General features: G+C 42.5%; 1 protein-coding gene across 1 annotated transcript in view; it reads right to left on the reverse strand.

Annotated features, from left to right (window-relative positions):
• The window catches only part of PON3 (paraoxonase 3), a 34,820-nt gene extending 31,460 nt beyond the window's left edge, over nucleotides 1-3,360 (reverse strand). The window contains exons 1-2 of the mRNA XM_040260475.1: nucleotides 3,215-3,360; nucleotides 1,804-1,874 (exon numbers count right to left, since the gene is read on the reverse strand). Coding sequence (XP_040116409.1) covers nucleotides 1,804-1,874; nucleotides 3,215-3,288 — 145 coding nt within the window. The 5' untranslated portion in view covers nucleotides 3,289-3,360. The remainder of the gene's footprint in view (nucleotides 1-1,803; nucleotides 1,875-3,214) is intronic.
• Between the last annotated feature and the right edge of the window lie 12,961 nt (nucleotides 3,361-16,321).

A 16,321-nucleotide genomic window follows, 5' to 3' on the forward strand; every position in this document is an offset into this window, starting at 1 on the left:
TATGGCCTTTATTTTACACTAGTCACCACTGAAATATCCATTGCCAAGCTCATGTGGTCCCTCTAATTTAGAAAATTTTGCCAATTATACATACTGCACGTGCACACACACACACACACACACACAACTTTTGCTCATTCTGTGACACAAAGTGTGAAGGATCCAGCCTGCCTAAAGGTATATTGTAGCCATTCCTTTATAGGTCTTGATTCTCCCCCAGAATGGGACAAAGTCCCCTGTTATTAAAAAAATAAAACACAACAACCACATATTCCCCTTCCGTCTCCATCAGAATCCCTTGAAATAGCCCAGGTTTTTAAATATCAAAGACAGGAAATGATTTGTCTTCAGTTCCTTCTGCCTTCTAGCTTGCAATACACACCTCATCTAAGACTAGGGAGCACAAGGCTATTTCTCTATTTGTTTTAGAAATTGAGGGGGGAAATAAAAACAGAAAACCAAAATCAAAAGGGCTTCTATATATTTGTATTAGTAACTTATCTTGGAGATCATTTATATCACAATAAGCTATAGTGTTGTCCTGTCGCATGCTGAAATAACTCACAGTCCTTGACCCTAGGAGGTTTACAATCTGACTGTGAGAGAAAGACACTGCTGGCTCTGAAATAAAGCATGTCGTAGGTATCTCAAGTGAATGGGAGTTTCAGAGTGCTATGAGAGTTCAGGGGTAGAAGAGGGATTTCCAGCTGATTTCAGCAAGCAGCAATGAAGAAATCATTGGAGGTAATTTCATGAGCAAAGGTGAGAAAATGAAAGAATACATTCCTAGAACAGCATCTGGCTAGATGTGTTTTTTTTTTTTTTTTCCTAGTAGTATTATCAGGGAGAGCAAAAGGTTCAGAGCCAGAACAAGCAGTTGAAGCAGTAAGGAGTAAATGAGATCAGCTCTAGTGTGGGGGCCCAAGAGAGGCCAACAGGTCTCACATGAAACAGTGAGGGGAGAGGGGAAAATAAATGGCTCCTTCATTTTTTTAAAAAAGATTTTTAAAGTCTTTATTGAATTTGTTACAACACTGCTTCTGCTTCATGTTTTGATGTTTTGGCCTCAAGGCATGTGAGATCTCAGCTCCCTGACCAAGGCTGGAATCCATATCTCCTGCATTGGAAGGCAAAGTCTTACCCACTGGACTGACAGGGAAGTTCAAGTTTCCTAAATTTTGAACTGAATCTCTTTGAGAATGCAGGTACCAAGCTTAAGAGAAGTTTGGAAGAAGAGCTGATGGGTGAGGGTGTGAGAGAGGAAATGACAGGCAAAGTAGATTTCAAACAGGAAAATAGGCCTGCAGTTTGAAAGATCAGGGATCCCACTATGGACTTTCAATTAATTAAGAAAAAAAAAATCTCAATTGATTGGGAGGTTCTTGAGAATAAGGGCTGTCACATTTCTCTTAGTACTAGCAGATAAATTTTGAAGGCAGTGATACTGGAAGCTAGGAGTATCATCAAGGAGAGGGGAGAAGAACAAAAAAGAAGTAAGGCAACAGAAAAAGACAGAAGGAAATGAAATGTCACAGAGTAGACAGGAGCAGAGTCCAGCAAGGGACCAACCAAAGAGTAGTCAACAACATATTTCAAATGATGGAGAGATGTCAGTAAGGGAACCGAGAAAAAGCCATAGATTTTGACTTTTAGGATACCCCTTGGAGACGTGGAATCAGATCGCTTGGGTAAAATTGATGAGGCTGAAGCCTCAGTAGGAGGGTTTAAGGAGTAGCAGTGAATTAAATTAGCAGCTTCAGTCAGGGGGATGGTGACCAGGAAATTGTACTGTCATATACATACCAATTCCCTCAATAAGGTGGCAGTTCTGGGGTTCCACTGACTCCACTTCTCGATATGCATTCATTTTTTCTCTGTGGAAGATAAAAACACTGGAGATCAATGCACGACATCCAAAATCAATGTCTAACCACAGTCTTTAACCACCTTCAAATTCATTAACTCTCTTTCTCATCATTTATGGATGATATCACAAATAAGTAGGCATCTCCTTTTATTTACATTTACTTATATAATGTGGACACACTGGGTAATGTGCCTATATTTTTTTGTTTAATAGTATATAAGTATTATTAATTTAAATGCATAAAATACTATTATCTAATGTGATAAAGCATCATCTATTATAAATCTGCACTTTGATTCCCTTAATCCCTTACAGTCCTTGTCCCCAACTGCCTTCCCCAAATTCAACAGGGTCTCCTAATAGCTAAACTCTGTAGCTTTTGCTTTATTGTTTTTAAAATTGTATGTTCATTTACTTTGCAAGTTCGTGAGTTCATTAAACTGACCATAGTTTAAACAACTGGCCAAATTATTTTTGAATAATGTTTTTGATTCCACAGTGAAACATTCTTCTAAACACCAGGAATAATTTTACATTTTTATTAAATTGTATTCAGGAAAATTCTATACTTATCTTACCATGAGTTTTTAAACAATGCTCTTTAGATTGGCTTTATAATTATTATTTTTTATGATTTTCTCACTTGCATGCTCCTCAACAGATTCTGCCAATAGATGTGAACCTCTGTGAACTTCTCTTCAGAGAAATTAAAAACAACCCAAAGAGGACTGAAAGCAAGTAGAGGCTAACATCTATTCGGGAACACATGTCATCATCTAACAAACATTTCTTCTTACTAGCCCAGTATTCTCCTGAGATATTTCTGGAATGGCTATCACCACTAGATTTTCCACTTCAAACAGTCAGGTCAGATACCAGACAATGCCAATCTCCTCTTGCAGGTTTCAGTTCATTTCCCTGCTGTCCTGCTAGCTCCTTTAATCTGGTAGCCCGGTACCCCTCAAGGTTGAACTTGCCTTGGACAACCTCTGAGTCAGCCAAAAACATCCAGCCAGTAGCCTGGCTCCCTCCCCCAAGACCAGCGCTTCCAACAGAGTTAGTTTGTTCAAGGGTGGGTGGAATGCTGAGGGTGACCTGGGGAAGTGGGGGAGTTGCATAAATTTCAGAAAATAAATCGGGGCATTTCTGCCTCACGATCTTAGGAAAGGCAAGAAATCAGCTCACTTTCCACATCAGAGCTTCTCGAGGGATAGTTTGTTAGGTGGGATTGAGAAGACGGGCTCCCCAAACAGCTCATTCTTACCCGCTAGGAAGGCGGCCCGGGGCAGCCCTTAACCTAACTTGGAAGAAGAGAAAAAGCCCAGGACGCTCAAGATGCCAACTCACCTAAATGTCAAAAATCTCTCCCCGACTAGGGCCAGGCCGGCGCCCAGCAGGATAAGTGCCACCAGCTTCCCCATGGTCTCCAGGGTCCAGGGGCGCCCAGTGCGCGCAGAGCACTCCGGAGGGGCTGCGGACGCGCCGGCCCCGCCCCCAGTGGTGCCCGCCCCGCCCCTCCTGCGCCCGGCAGGTGCGCTGCCAAGGCGCTGGGCCAAGGTCGCTGCCTCCCGCCCTTCTCTGCAGCGCTGCTCCGGGTTCAAGGCCACAGTCACATGCTTTCAAGGAAACCTTTACTCGCAGATTCCTTTATTCTTCAGGGCTCAAAATACAGAAACAGGACCCATAGCCCTGGGTTCCCTTGGCAGCTTTGGCGAGATCCCTCGGGTGGGTGGGACGATAGAGGAGGAGGTTTGCAGCCAAAAGCTGCGGAATTCTACCTCAGCTCCTCAAGTGGCCTGAAGGGGAAACTGGAGGTGCAGAGAGCAAGGGGAGCTGTACTTCAGACCCAGAAACTTTGCAGTTTGTGGAAGGTAAGGTGTTCTATAAGACGCAGAATTGGTCCCACACACAGGGTGGAGGCGGGGCGCGGGGAGGGGGAGGATTCTGTTTGTGGACTGGGCGGATTTGTGACTGTCAGCATCTGCCCCCAACATTTGAGATAAAGTCAGGAGAAGTGAAGAGAAAGAAATAAATAGAATAGGTAACAAGATGAGCAGAACGGAGGAGAGAGGGGGAGAAGGGAAGCATAGCTTCTTTGGAAGGTTAGACTTTCAAAAGACTCCTAGATCCTTCTTTCTTCTGGATCTTTAGATCCTGCCAGGCAAATAATCTGTACCCTCCCACACTCATGATAAAGATCAGGTTGGAAGAAGGGGAGCACGAGGTGGGAAAGACTTAAAGAGTTTGGGCAAAGCCAAGTAGCATCTTCAAGATGTTTTTATTTTCCACAATGAAAAAAAAAAAAGGACTATTTCTATTGAGTTTAAGTAAAAGTGTTTGAGAGAACACAGAAGTGGAGATATTAAGTAAAGGAGGTTTCTGACTTATGGGATACATAAATACTGTCTGAATACATAATTATAGTGGAATAATAAAGCTTGCCATTTTTGCAGCACCTATTGTGTACCTTGCATTGTCCTTAGAACTTTGCCTATGTTAACTTTTGATTATTGGTACTTCTCTGAGGTAGGTAACATCCCAGTTTTATAGGTGAAAAAACCAAGGCACAGATTAACTGTGTAACTTGCCCTTGGCTACACAGCTAGAGAGTGGCAGTGTGAGCTCTTTCTGTGCCCTTCCTCAGTTATGCTGATTTTTATTAAAGCTGTGGAGGGGGGCGGTTGGCACTGGAACATCTGGAATTGCATTGATAAGACAGTTACTTCTTCAGAAGATTAATTTGAAAATAGTTCATACAGAGGAGGAATGCATATTTATATCTGCCTGCTACTGCTACTGCTGCTAAGTCGCTTCAGTCGTGTCCAACTCTGTGTGACCCCGTCCCTGGGATTCTCCAGGCAAGAACACTGGAGTGGGTTGCCATTTCCTTCTCTAATGCATGAAAGTGAAAGGTGAAAGTGACGTTGCTCAGTTGTGTCCGACTCTTCGCGGCTCCATGGACTGCAGCCTACCAGGTTCCTCCATCCATGGGGTTTTCCAGGCGAGAGTACTGGAATGGGTTGCCATTGCCTTCTCTGATATCTCCCTGTATTTCTATAAAAATATTGGAAAGATACACAAGAAACTAACAAACTGGTTTCCCCTAAGTGGGACAGATGGGATGACAAGGAGACTTTTCAACCTTCTTAAAAAATATTTTATTTATTATTTGTGGTTGTGCTGGGTCTTCATTGCTACGTGAGCTTTTCTCTGGTTGCAGTGGGCAAGGGCTACTGTCTGTCTGGTTGTGGTGTGCAGGCTTCTCAATGCAGTGGCTTCTTTTGTTGCAGAACACAAGTGCTAGGGACTCAGGCTTCATTAGTTGTGATGCATGGGCTCAGTAGATTTGGTCCCCAGGCTCGGGAGCACAGTGCTTAACTGCTCCAGGGCACGTGGGACCTTCCCAGAGCAGGGATCAAGCCTGTTTCTCCTGCCTTGGCAGCCAGACTCTTTACCACTGAACCACCAGGGAAGCCCTCAACATAGCTTTTAATATAACTTTGATTTTTAATAAAGAGATTCCTGTGAAAACAGTGACCCATATTTCAGAAGAAAATGCATAAATACACACACCACACACACACACACACACACACACACACACACATATGGTGTGGAGATTCTGCTGCTGCTGTTGCTTCACATTTCTTCACTTAGTCAACATCCTGCATGTTTGTTTTGAAGAAAGACAAACCCCATGTATCACTGTGTGGTGATGACTCTCCAGACAGGTTCATGGCCATTGAGTTTGTATTGTTCTCTGGAATGGTGTGTGTGAGTCCATGGGAGACTGGGAAGGAAGGGAAGGAGTGTTGCTTGGCATTCACACTCAGCACTGTTTGGTAAGCACTGACAACTGCTTGCCCAGCGCTGAAGACTTGGTGTGAACAAGATGCCCTTGCCTTCAAGGGGCTTACATCCTATAGGGGAAATATATTTCAAGGAAGGAAGGGAGGGAGGATAGAAAAAAAGGAAAGAAGCAGGAGGGAAGGTGAAAACCAGAAAAAGACAAAGTAAAGAAGTAAGTTGTTTCATGTTCTTTTATGAAATAATCAGTCATGTATAGCCGTGAGAGGAGACAGCGAGGCTCAGGAAATAATAGTTTTTTATACTCACGAAACTTTAGAGACAGAAGGACAGGCATGGTACAGGGCCACGTGGGAAAGACACCTGGGTGACTGGGAGGCAGAAAACAGGGCAGGAGGGTTGAAGCTGCCCCTTTATTGGGGTTTTGACAGTAAAGCCAAGGCAGGGCATGGTGCAGGCTCTGTCGCTTCAGTCGTGTCCCGCTCCTTGCGACACTGTGGACAGTAGCCTGCCAGGCTCCTCTGTCTATGGGATTCTCCAGGCAAGAATACTGGAGTGGGTTGCCAGTGTGCAGGGCAGGGTGAACTACTTAGGACTGGCTAGTTTGAATAATTTTGGCAGGTTTGAGGCTATAAGGTAGTTGCTAGTTTCCTGGCACCTGGTTCTGGGATGACTACGGCAGAGGAATATTGTCTCTTGGCGTGTAAGGGCCAGATAGAGGGGATATGGCTCTGGACCAGTTAGTTTGTGAATCAGAGACATGCTTCTGGTGGAGCCCCTTGCTGTCTCCCAGAACTGGAAAAGCCTCTCTAAAGAGGTGACATTAAAACTGAGACCTGAAGTAAGAGAAGAAACTAGGTTTGTAAAGAGTGGGAGGAGGGGAATTTCAGTTGAGGGAAAGATCTTGGTGTTTGCCAGGACCTGCAGTTACAGTGTGGCCCAAGCCGTTGCTGGATGAAGTTGGAGAGGGAAGTAGAACCCAGATCACACAGCATCTTGCAGGTCTTAGTGGAGAGATCAGTAACACAGAAAGGTCTTGCAGGAGATGATGTGATCTGAGTCCTTTGCTACTGAGTAGGAAATAGATTGGAGAGGGGAAAAACTGGTAGACAGAAGTCCACCTGCAAAACTGTTTTGGGTAAGAGGTAAGAACAGGGATTGCAGCAGAGACAGGAGAACAGATATGAAAGGGTGTCCCTTGGAGATAGAGTCGGGTAGACTTTCTGATAGTTAAGGACAAACACGATATGAAAGATGCCTGCAAGGTCTGAGCTGGCGATGTTAATTTTGGAGTAATCAGTATACAGGGAGTATATAAACCCATTGGAATGGATGGGAGAGAGGAAAGAGCACCCAATTTGGCCCTAAAGAGCCATTACATTTCTATTACTATTTGGATGAAGTGTGCAAACCAGCAAAGGAGGGGAAAACAGGAGAGAATGAGAATAGTGTTGAGAAAGCCAAGGTGGAAGAGTGTTTCGAGAAGGAAAGAAGAGAGCATGCCAAATGCTGCTTAGAAGTCAGGTAAGATTAGAGCAGAGATAGAGGTAATTGGATTTGGCAACACAAAGATCTCTGATGACCTTGACATGAACAGAGACCAGACTGTAGTTGGTTGAGAAGTGAATGACTAATGAGAAAGAAGAGACAGTGTGGATCTCAAAGACTTTACTTATGATGGGTGTATCAGTTATGTATTATGATGCGCTCCAGCGTTCTTGCCTAGAGAATCCCAGGGACGGGGGAGCCTCATGGGCTGCCGCCTATGGGGTCGCACAGAATCAGAGATGACTGAAGCGATTTAGCAGCAGCATGATGTACTAAACTATCCCCAAACAAGGTGGCTTAAAATTCACGATCTGGGCATTGCTGTTGGTCAGAAAGTGGAAGCAGCTTAGTGAAGTGCTTCTGGTTCACGATCAGTCATGAGGTTGCAGTAATCTGAAGGCATTTCAGTTGCATGTCTGTCATCAGGAGACCTAAGCTCCTTGCCATGTGGACCTCCCCAAGGGCTGCCTGAGAAATGTCTTCAGGATAAGGCAGCCAACTTTCCCCAGTTAGTGGCCTGAATGAGGGAGCAAGGAGGAAACCTTGACGCCTTTTATGACCGAGTCTCAAAAGTCACAGGTTGTCACTTCTGCCTTATTCTGTTTGTTAGACATCAGTTGCTAAATCCAACCCTCTCTTAACACATTAGTGACAGGGGCATTTTTGCAGAAACTAACACCTATGGCTGGCGATTTGTTATGTAAGTGAATATCAAAACATCTTCTGGTCAATATTGTGCATAACAAAGGATGTATGAATATGTCTGTGGTCAATAAGTTGTTAAGGAGCAGTGCATTAAGCTTGCCTTTGGGGGAAGTGTTAGGTAAAAGACCAGGACACCAAAAAAGTGTCTAACAGGCTTTTTAATGGCAAAGTGCTCCCAGGCGGGGTTCCCGGACCCGAGAGAGGTAGGTCGAGGAAGTCCGCACCCGGACCATGTTGGGGGTGGCTTTTATATGTTTGTTGCAAGGGATGGTCAGGCTAGACGGACAGGGGTTCAGATAGGTTGCCAGGCCAAGGCGTCCTGGGCTGACAGGTCCTTTCTACGTGGCTGGGGTGGGGGGGCTTTAGCTGTCGAAGTGTGCTGTCATTGGTCCCCAGGATCTGGGAGGCTCCTTCCATTAGGGACTTCCCCCGCCGTCGGGAGGGAGTGGAGAGGCGGCCCATCATGGCCCCGGGGTCCGGCCTTACAGGAAGAATATCAAATCTTTGGACATATTTTAAGCCATCAGTGGAATCCAGAGAAATGATGTGATGGTTAAAAATGTGAGATCAAGGGAGTGTTGTTTTTCAAATGGGAGATGCAGTTAGAAGATCTTTGTACTAATGAACATGAATCAGCAGGGGAAGAGTTTGATGACACAGAAGAGAGAAGGGATAATGGAAAAAGTGTAGTCCTAAGCACAATTGCAGGACTCCTTCTCCACTTTAACATTAGAAATAGGAGGAGGTGGATGCAGCTACAGAGAGAGGTGTAACTTTGGGAGGGGAAATGTGAGGGGGCTTATATCTGGTTGTTTCCATTTTCTCAATGAATTATAAGACAAGACCTACAGACCAAAGTGTGACTAGATAAAGGACTGTGGGACATTTGAGGAAAAGGAGAAGCTATAAAATTACTAACTCAAGAGAGAGAAAAAAAGCCAATCTACTAAAGAAATTGAGGAATGCTTGACATTTTGAGTACCACATCTGAGCTTTGACATTCATCCGAGAGAAACTATTCAGCTGTTTTGTGATTTTCCCAGGTCACAGATAGCTGCTCAGGTGCATGTGTGAAGTACAGAAATGGTTTGAGTTTTGCTTCCTAAGACAATTGGAGGAGAGACATGTAAAGGGGTTGAGAGTATACTCAAGGAAGTGATTACAGGATGGAAGCTGGATTGGATAAGCAGAGATATTATGCATAAGAGGGAACAGTTGGAAGGGGAGGAAGCTCTGGGGCTAGGGTTATCTATCAATCAGTTTGATGTTGCTGCTACTGCTAAGTCGCTTCAGTCGTGTCCGACTCTGTGTGACCCCATAGACGGGAGCCCACCAGGCTCCCCCCGTCCCCGGGATTCTCCAGGCAAGAACACTGGAGTGGGTTGCCATTGCCTTCTCCAATAGTTTGACGTTGGAACAATTCAAAAATTTTAGAACCATGGCAGTACCTGAACAGATGACTTAGAAATGAAGAGGGTGGTGGTTGCAGAGTCTGAGACTTGAAATAAAGGTTTTACAGGTAAGAAAGCTTGTGATACAGAATATGGCTGTAGGAGTGGACGGCTGAGGCAATGGGAGAAACGGGTATTGGGAGTGAAAATTTGAGGCACACAGAAGCTGTGTGTTGGAGGATTTATCGATGTAGACTTTTAAATCACTGGGAAGGAAAATGGAATAGAGACGTTCTACTTTATTAGATGATTGCACTAATTTCCTTCAAAATGAATATTAATCTGAGTTTGGATAGAAATTAAGGTAGAAATCTGTGGAAAGGTAAGAAATATCTCTCTAGGAACTGATAGAAAATAACTTCCAGAAAAATGAGAAAGAATGTACAAGAGGAAAAAAGGGAGTTCAATGACATAATTTTTTAAAATAGAGTATTGTCCATAGATATTAATAATAGAAATAATGAAAGAAAAAATCACCATTTTGCAACTCCAATGTAATAATAATTGGACAAGAACACCACTGGATGCCAAATAGATGAAAAGTTTTAGGGAACAGAATATTCACTTGGATTTATAAAAAGAAAGAAAAAATTAACCCTGTTGAGCAGGTGATCACCACCTTAATCAGTTACTCAGATTTACCATCACAAAGAGTGAAAAAAAACAATGTTTATATTCTGCAATGCAGTGTGGAATACAGGTCACTTATTAGTATTCTTGTCAAAATTGTTTAATCTAAATCTGGTCAAGCCTAGGATAACTTCTAATTTACAGGAAATATGAGTGCTGCTTAATTGAGCTCAGGACTCCAGGAAGAAACAATCAAGTAAATTCAGAATGTAGATCATTCCAGAAGATATCTTGCTTGCACTGAAAAATGTGTCATTAAGAATAAAAACAAAAAATAGAAAGACTGTTTCACATTAAAAAGGATTCAAGAGACATAAGTAAATGTGAATTGTGATCCTCGATTGAATTTTGGATTAGGGAGCACAGGGGATGCAGGGGTTAGCAATTATTAAAGGCATTTGGAGACCACTGAGAAAATTAGAATTTGTACCAGATATTAGATGGCATCACTATTAATGAGAGGTATTATTACTGCAAAGTGTTGTAATAACATTGTGGTTATGTGGAAGGACACCCTCATATTTAGAAGACGCAAGCTGCTCCAACTTGCTTTCAAATGGTGCAGAAAAATAAAGGCATCTTTACTTGGAAAAGTAAAGCAAAAATGGAAAAATGATAATTGGTGATTGGTGAATATAGGTGAAGGGTATAAGGAAGTCACTGAACTACTCTTTCAATTTTCCTCTAGGTTTAAACATTTCAAAAGTGTTGGAGATGGGGAAATTGGGTTTCTCCAAATTACTGTTTAATAATTTGTCTATGCTTAGTTCCTTTTTTAAAAATGTAATTCAAGTCTATAGTTTTTTTAATTAATTTAATTGGAGGCTAATTACTTTACAATATTGTGGTGGTTTTTGCCGTACATCAACATGAATCACCCATACGTGCACATGTGTCTCCCCATCCTGATCCCCCCTCCTACCTCCCTCCACACCCCATCCCTCTGGGTTGTCCCAGAGCACCAGCTTTGAGTGCCCTGCTTCATGCATCAAACTTGCCTGGTCATCTATTTTACATACGGTTATATATGTTTCAGTGCTATTCTCTCAAATCATCCCACTGTCTCCTCCCAGAATCCAAAAGTCTTTTTTACATCCATGTCTCTTTTGCCGTCTTGCATATAAGATTGTTGTTACTGTCTTTCTAAATTCCATATATATGCATTAATGTACTGTATTGATGTTTTCCTTTCTGACTTACTTCATTCTGTATAATAGGCTCCAGTTTCATCCACCTCATTAGAACTGACTCAATGGCATTCTTTTTATAGCTGAGTAATATTCCATTGTGTATATGTACCACAACTTCCTTATCCATTCATCTGCCGATGGACATGTAGGTTGCTTCCATGTCCTGGCTATTGTAAACAGTGCTGCAATAAACATTGGGGTACATGTGTCTCTTTCAGTTCTGATTTCCTCAGTGTGTATGCACAGCAGTGGGATTGCTGGTTGTATGGCTGTTTTTTAAAAAAAATATTTATTTATTTATTTTGGCTGTGCAGGAGCAGCAGCTGTGATGGCACAGGAGCAGCCGAGAGGAGCTACTCTGCGTCCAAAGTAAGGCTCTGCAGCTGCACTTTGCTGGAACAGCTGTGAAGAGATAACCCCCTGTCCAAGGTATGAGAAACCCAAGTATGATGGTAGGCGCTGAGAGAGGGCATCAGGGGGCAGACAGACTAAAACCACAATCACAGACAACTAGCCAGTCTGATCACAAGGACCACAGCCTTGTCTAACTCAGTGAAACTAAGCCATGCCTGTGGGGCCACTCAAGATGGGCGGGTCATGGTGGAGAGGTCTGACAGAATGTGGTCCACTGGAGAAGAGAATGGCAAACCACTTCAGTATTCTTGGCTTGAGAACCCCATGACCAGTATGAAAAGGCAAAAAGATAGGACACTGAACGATGAACTCCCCAGGTCGGTAGGTGCCCAATATACTACTGGAGATCAGTGGAGAAATAGCTCCAGAAAGAATGAAGGGATGGAGCCAAAGCAAAAACAACAGCCAGTTGTGGATGGGACTGGTGATAGAAGCAAGGTCTGATGCTGTAAAGAGAAATATTGCACAGGAACCTGGAATGTTAGGTCCATGAATCAAGGCAAATTGGAAGTTGTCAAACAGAAGATGGCAAGAGTGAACGTCAACATTCTAGGAATCAGTGAACTAAGACAGACTGGAATGGGTGAATTTAACTTAGATGACCATTATATCTATTACTGCAGGCAGGAATCCCTTAGAAGAAATGGGTAGCCATCATAGTCAACAAAAGAGTCCAAAATGCAGTACTTGGATGCAATCTCAAAAATGACAGAATGCTCTCTGTTTGTTTCCAAGGCAAACCATTCAATATCATGGTAATCCAAGTCTATGCCCTGACCAGTAATGCTGAAGAAGCTGAAGTTGAATGGTTCTATGAAGACCTACAAGACTTTCTAGAATTAACACCCCAAAAAGATGTCCTTTTCATTATAGGGGACTGGAATGCAAAAGTAGGAAGTCAAGAAACACCTGGAGTAACAGGCAAATTTGGCCTGGGAGTACAGATTGAAGCAGGGAAAAGGCTAATAGAGTTCTGCTAAGAGAATGCACTGGTCATAGCAAACACCCTCTTCCAAAAACACAAGAGAAGACTCTACACATGGACATCACCAGATGGTCAACACCGAAATCAGATTGATTATATTCTTTGCAGCCGAAGATGGAGAAGCTCTATACAGTCAGCAAAAACAAGACTGGGAGCTGACTGTGGCTCAGATCATGAACTCCTTATTGCCAAATTCAAACGTAAATTGAAGAAAGTGGGGAAAAAACTAGACCATTCAGGTATGACCTAAATCAAATCCCTTATGATTATACAGTGGAAGTGAGAAATAGATTTAAGGGACTAGATCGAATAGATAGAGTGCCTGATGAACTATGGAATGAGGTTCGTGACATTGTACAGGAGACAGGAATTAAGACCATCCTCAAGAAAAAGAAATGCAAAAATGCAAAATGGCTGTCTGAGGAGGCCTTATAGCTGAGAAAAGAAAAGAAGCTAAAGACAGGGGAGAAAAGGAAAGATATACCCATTTGAATGCAGAGTTCCAAAGAATAGCAAGGAGAGATCAGAAAGCCTTTCTCAGTGATCAGTGCAAAAAAATAGAAGAAAACAATAGAATGGGAAAGACTAGAGATCTCTTCAAGAAAATTAGAGATACCAAGGCAACATTTCATGCAAAGATGGGCTCGATAAAGGACAGAAATGGTATGGACCTAACAGAAGCAGAAGATATTAGAAGAGGTGGCAAGAATACACAGAAGAACTGTACAATAAAGATCTTCATGACCCAGATAATCACAATGGTGTGACCACTCACACTCATCTAGAGCCAGACATCCTGGAATGTGAAGTCAAGTGGGCCTTAGGAAGCATCACTACAAACAAAGTTAGTGGAGGTGATGGAATTCCAGTTGAGCTATTTCAAATCCTGGAAGATGATGCTGTGAAAGTGCTGCACTCAATATGTGAGCAAATTTGGAAAACTCAGCAGTGGCCACAGGACTGGAAAAGGTCAGTTTTCATTTCTATCTCAAAGAAAGGCAATGCCAAAAATGCTGGAACTACCACACAATTGCACTTGTCTCACACGCTAGCAAAGAAATGCTCAAAATTCTCCAAGCTAGTCCTCAGCAATATGTGAACTGTGAACTTCCAGATGTTCAAGCTCATTTTAGAAAAGACAGAGGAACCAGAAATCAAATTGCCAACATCCACTAGATCATCAAAAAAGCAAGACAGTTCCAGAAAAGCATCTATTTCTGCTTTATTGACTATGCCAAATCCTTTGACCGTGTGGATCACAATAAACTGTGGAAAATTCTGAAGGTGATGGGAATACCAGACCACTTGACCTGCCTTTTGAGAAACCTGTATGCAGGTCAGGAAGCAACATTTAGAACTGGGCATGGAACAACAGACTGGTTCCAAGTAGGAAAAGGAGTACGTCAAGGCTGTATATTGTCACCTTGCTTATTTAACTTATATGCAGAGTACATCATGAGAAACGCTGGGCTGGATGAAGGACAAGCTGGAATCAAGATTGCTGGGAGAAATATCAATAACCTCAGATATGCAGATGACACCACCCTTATGGCAGAAAGTGAAGAAGAATTAAAGAGCCTCTTGATGACAGTGAAAGAGGAGAGTGAAAAAGTTGGCTTAAAGCTCAACATTTGGAAAACTAAGATCATGGCATCTGGTCCCATCATTTCATGGCAAATAGATGGGGAAACAGTGGAAACTGGCTGACTTTACTTTTTTGGGCTCCAGAATCACTGCAGATGGTGACTGCAGCCATGAAATTAAAAGATGCTTACTCTTTGGAAGGAAAGTTATGACCCACCTAGACAGCATATTAAAAAGCAGAGATATTTCTTTGTCAACAAAGGTCCATCTAGTCAAGGCTATGGTTTTTCCAGTAGTCATGTATGGATGTGAGAGTTGGACTATAAAGCAAACTGAGCCCTGAAGAATTGATGCTTTTGAACTGTGGTGTTGGAGAAGACTCTTGAGAGTCCCTTGGACTGCAAGGAGATCCAACCAGTCCATCCTAAATTCGATCAGTCCTGGGTGTTCGTTGGAAGGACTGATGTTGAAGCTGAGACTCCAATACTTTGGCCACCTGATGTGAAGAGCTGACTCACTGGAAAAGACCCTGATGCTGGGAAAGATTGAATGTGGGAGAAGAAGGGGCCGACAGAGGATGAGATGGTTGGATGGCATCACCGACTCAACGGACCTGGGTTTGGGTAAACTCCGGGAGTTGGTGATGGACAGGGAGGCCTGGTGTGCTGCCATTCATAAGGTCTCAGAGTCAGACACGACTGAGCAGCTGAACTGAATTGAACGTAACTGTGCTGGGTCGTCTTTGCTTTACACCGGTTTTCTCTAGCTGTGGAATGCCGGGGCTTCTCTTCATCGCAGGGCACTGGCTTCTCACTGTGGTGGGTTCTCTTGCAGCAGAGCACAGCCTCTAAGCGCTTGGGCTCAGTAGTTGAGACACACGGGCTTAGTTGCTCCTTGGCATGTCGAATTTTCCCGAACCAGGGATCAAACCCATGTCCGTTGCACTGACAAGTAGATTTGCATCCACTGTACCATCTGGATGCCCCTATGTTTATTTCTTTATAATCTACCTTTTTATCATCTCTCTATTTTCTCATTTGTTGAATCTCCTAGTAGAATATAGGCATGTATCTGGTTCACTGTTAAATATTAATGCCCAACTCTAAGTCTGATTACAGAAACATCATTTTCTGTATTAAAAAATTTTTAAGTAAACTGAGTTATTCTCTTTGCAGTTATAAAAATTAGACTAGGTTCTTTTTTCTTCTTCTCTGCCTTCTGCCTTATGGAATAAAAATCTTAAAAACCAGGAGCAGAAAGCTAAGAGAGTGCTGCAGGAATTCTTTCAGTCCTCCTCGCACACTCAGAAATGTTTTGTAAAAATCTCAGAGTAAGGAAAACTCTAGGTGGCCAGAGAAAGGAGGAGAATGGTGGACGTGGGTGGTGTGAAAGTGAGTGCTATTAATTTTTCATTGTTTTGCCAAGTAAATATCCATCAGCTGAGACAAGCTATGTCTCCAAGAGAGGATTCAAACTAAGCAAATCAAGCCTAGAAAAGGGATCAGCCTTAGACTAGCTGTCAATAATAATTAATCCATACACAAAATGAGAATAAGAAATGCTAAAGTTATAGCTTATATTTAATTTTCCTTACTGCTTGAATTAGGTGTCCACATTCACATCCAGCTGCTGTAGAAGAGCTGAGGTTTTGTAAAAGACCAAAACGTATTTGTTGTCACTGAGCAAGACCTCAGATTAAAAAGAATTAACACACACACACTCACATACCTGAGATCTAAATCCACCTACTGGTGGCACATCCCAATTACAATTTCATTCCTTTTGAATGACCTCGTAATAACCAACCAAATTGTTAAACTCAATATAGGATCCCAGTAAGATCATTGTAAATGGATGCACAATATATTTATGAATCCCTCATGGCCCACAGAGGCTCAAAACCAGCATTTATTTAAAAAACAAAAAAACTTTAAAAATCTCTAAGATAAATATCACATGTGCTTATTAACTTGTTTTTAATTTTGTCCAGATCAATTTTCTAATAAACACAATAGAAACCAAGTCTATCTGATGTCTATTGTATTCTGGTACTTTTCATGAATATAGCTTTTTAGATAGTCATTGCTCATAGTCTAAAATCTAAAACATATGCTTCTTGGCTTTGGATCCCTAATGAATA

This window comes from Oryx dammah, unplaced genomic scaffold (assembly GCF_014754425.2).
Source record: "Oryx dammah isolate SB20612 unplaced genomic scaffold, SCBI_Odam_1.1 HiC_scaffold_18, whole genome shotgun sequence".
Classification (NCBI taxonomy): Eukaryota; Metazoa; Chordata; class Mammalia; order Artiodactyla; family Bovidae; genus Oryx; species Oryx dammah.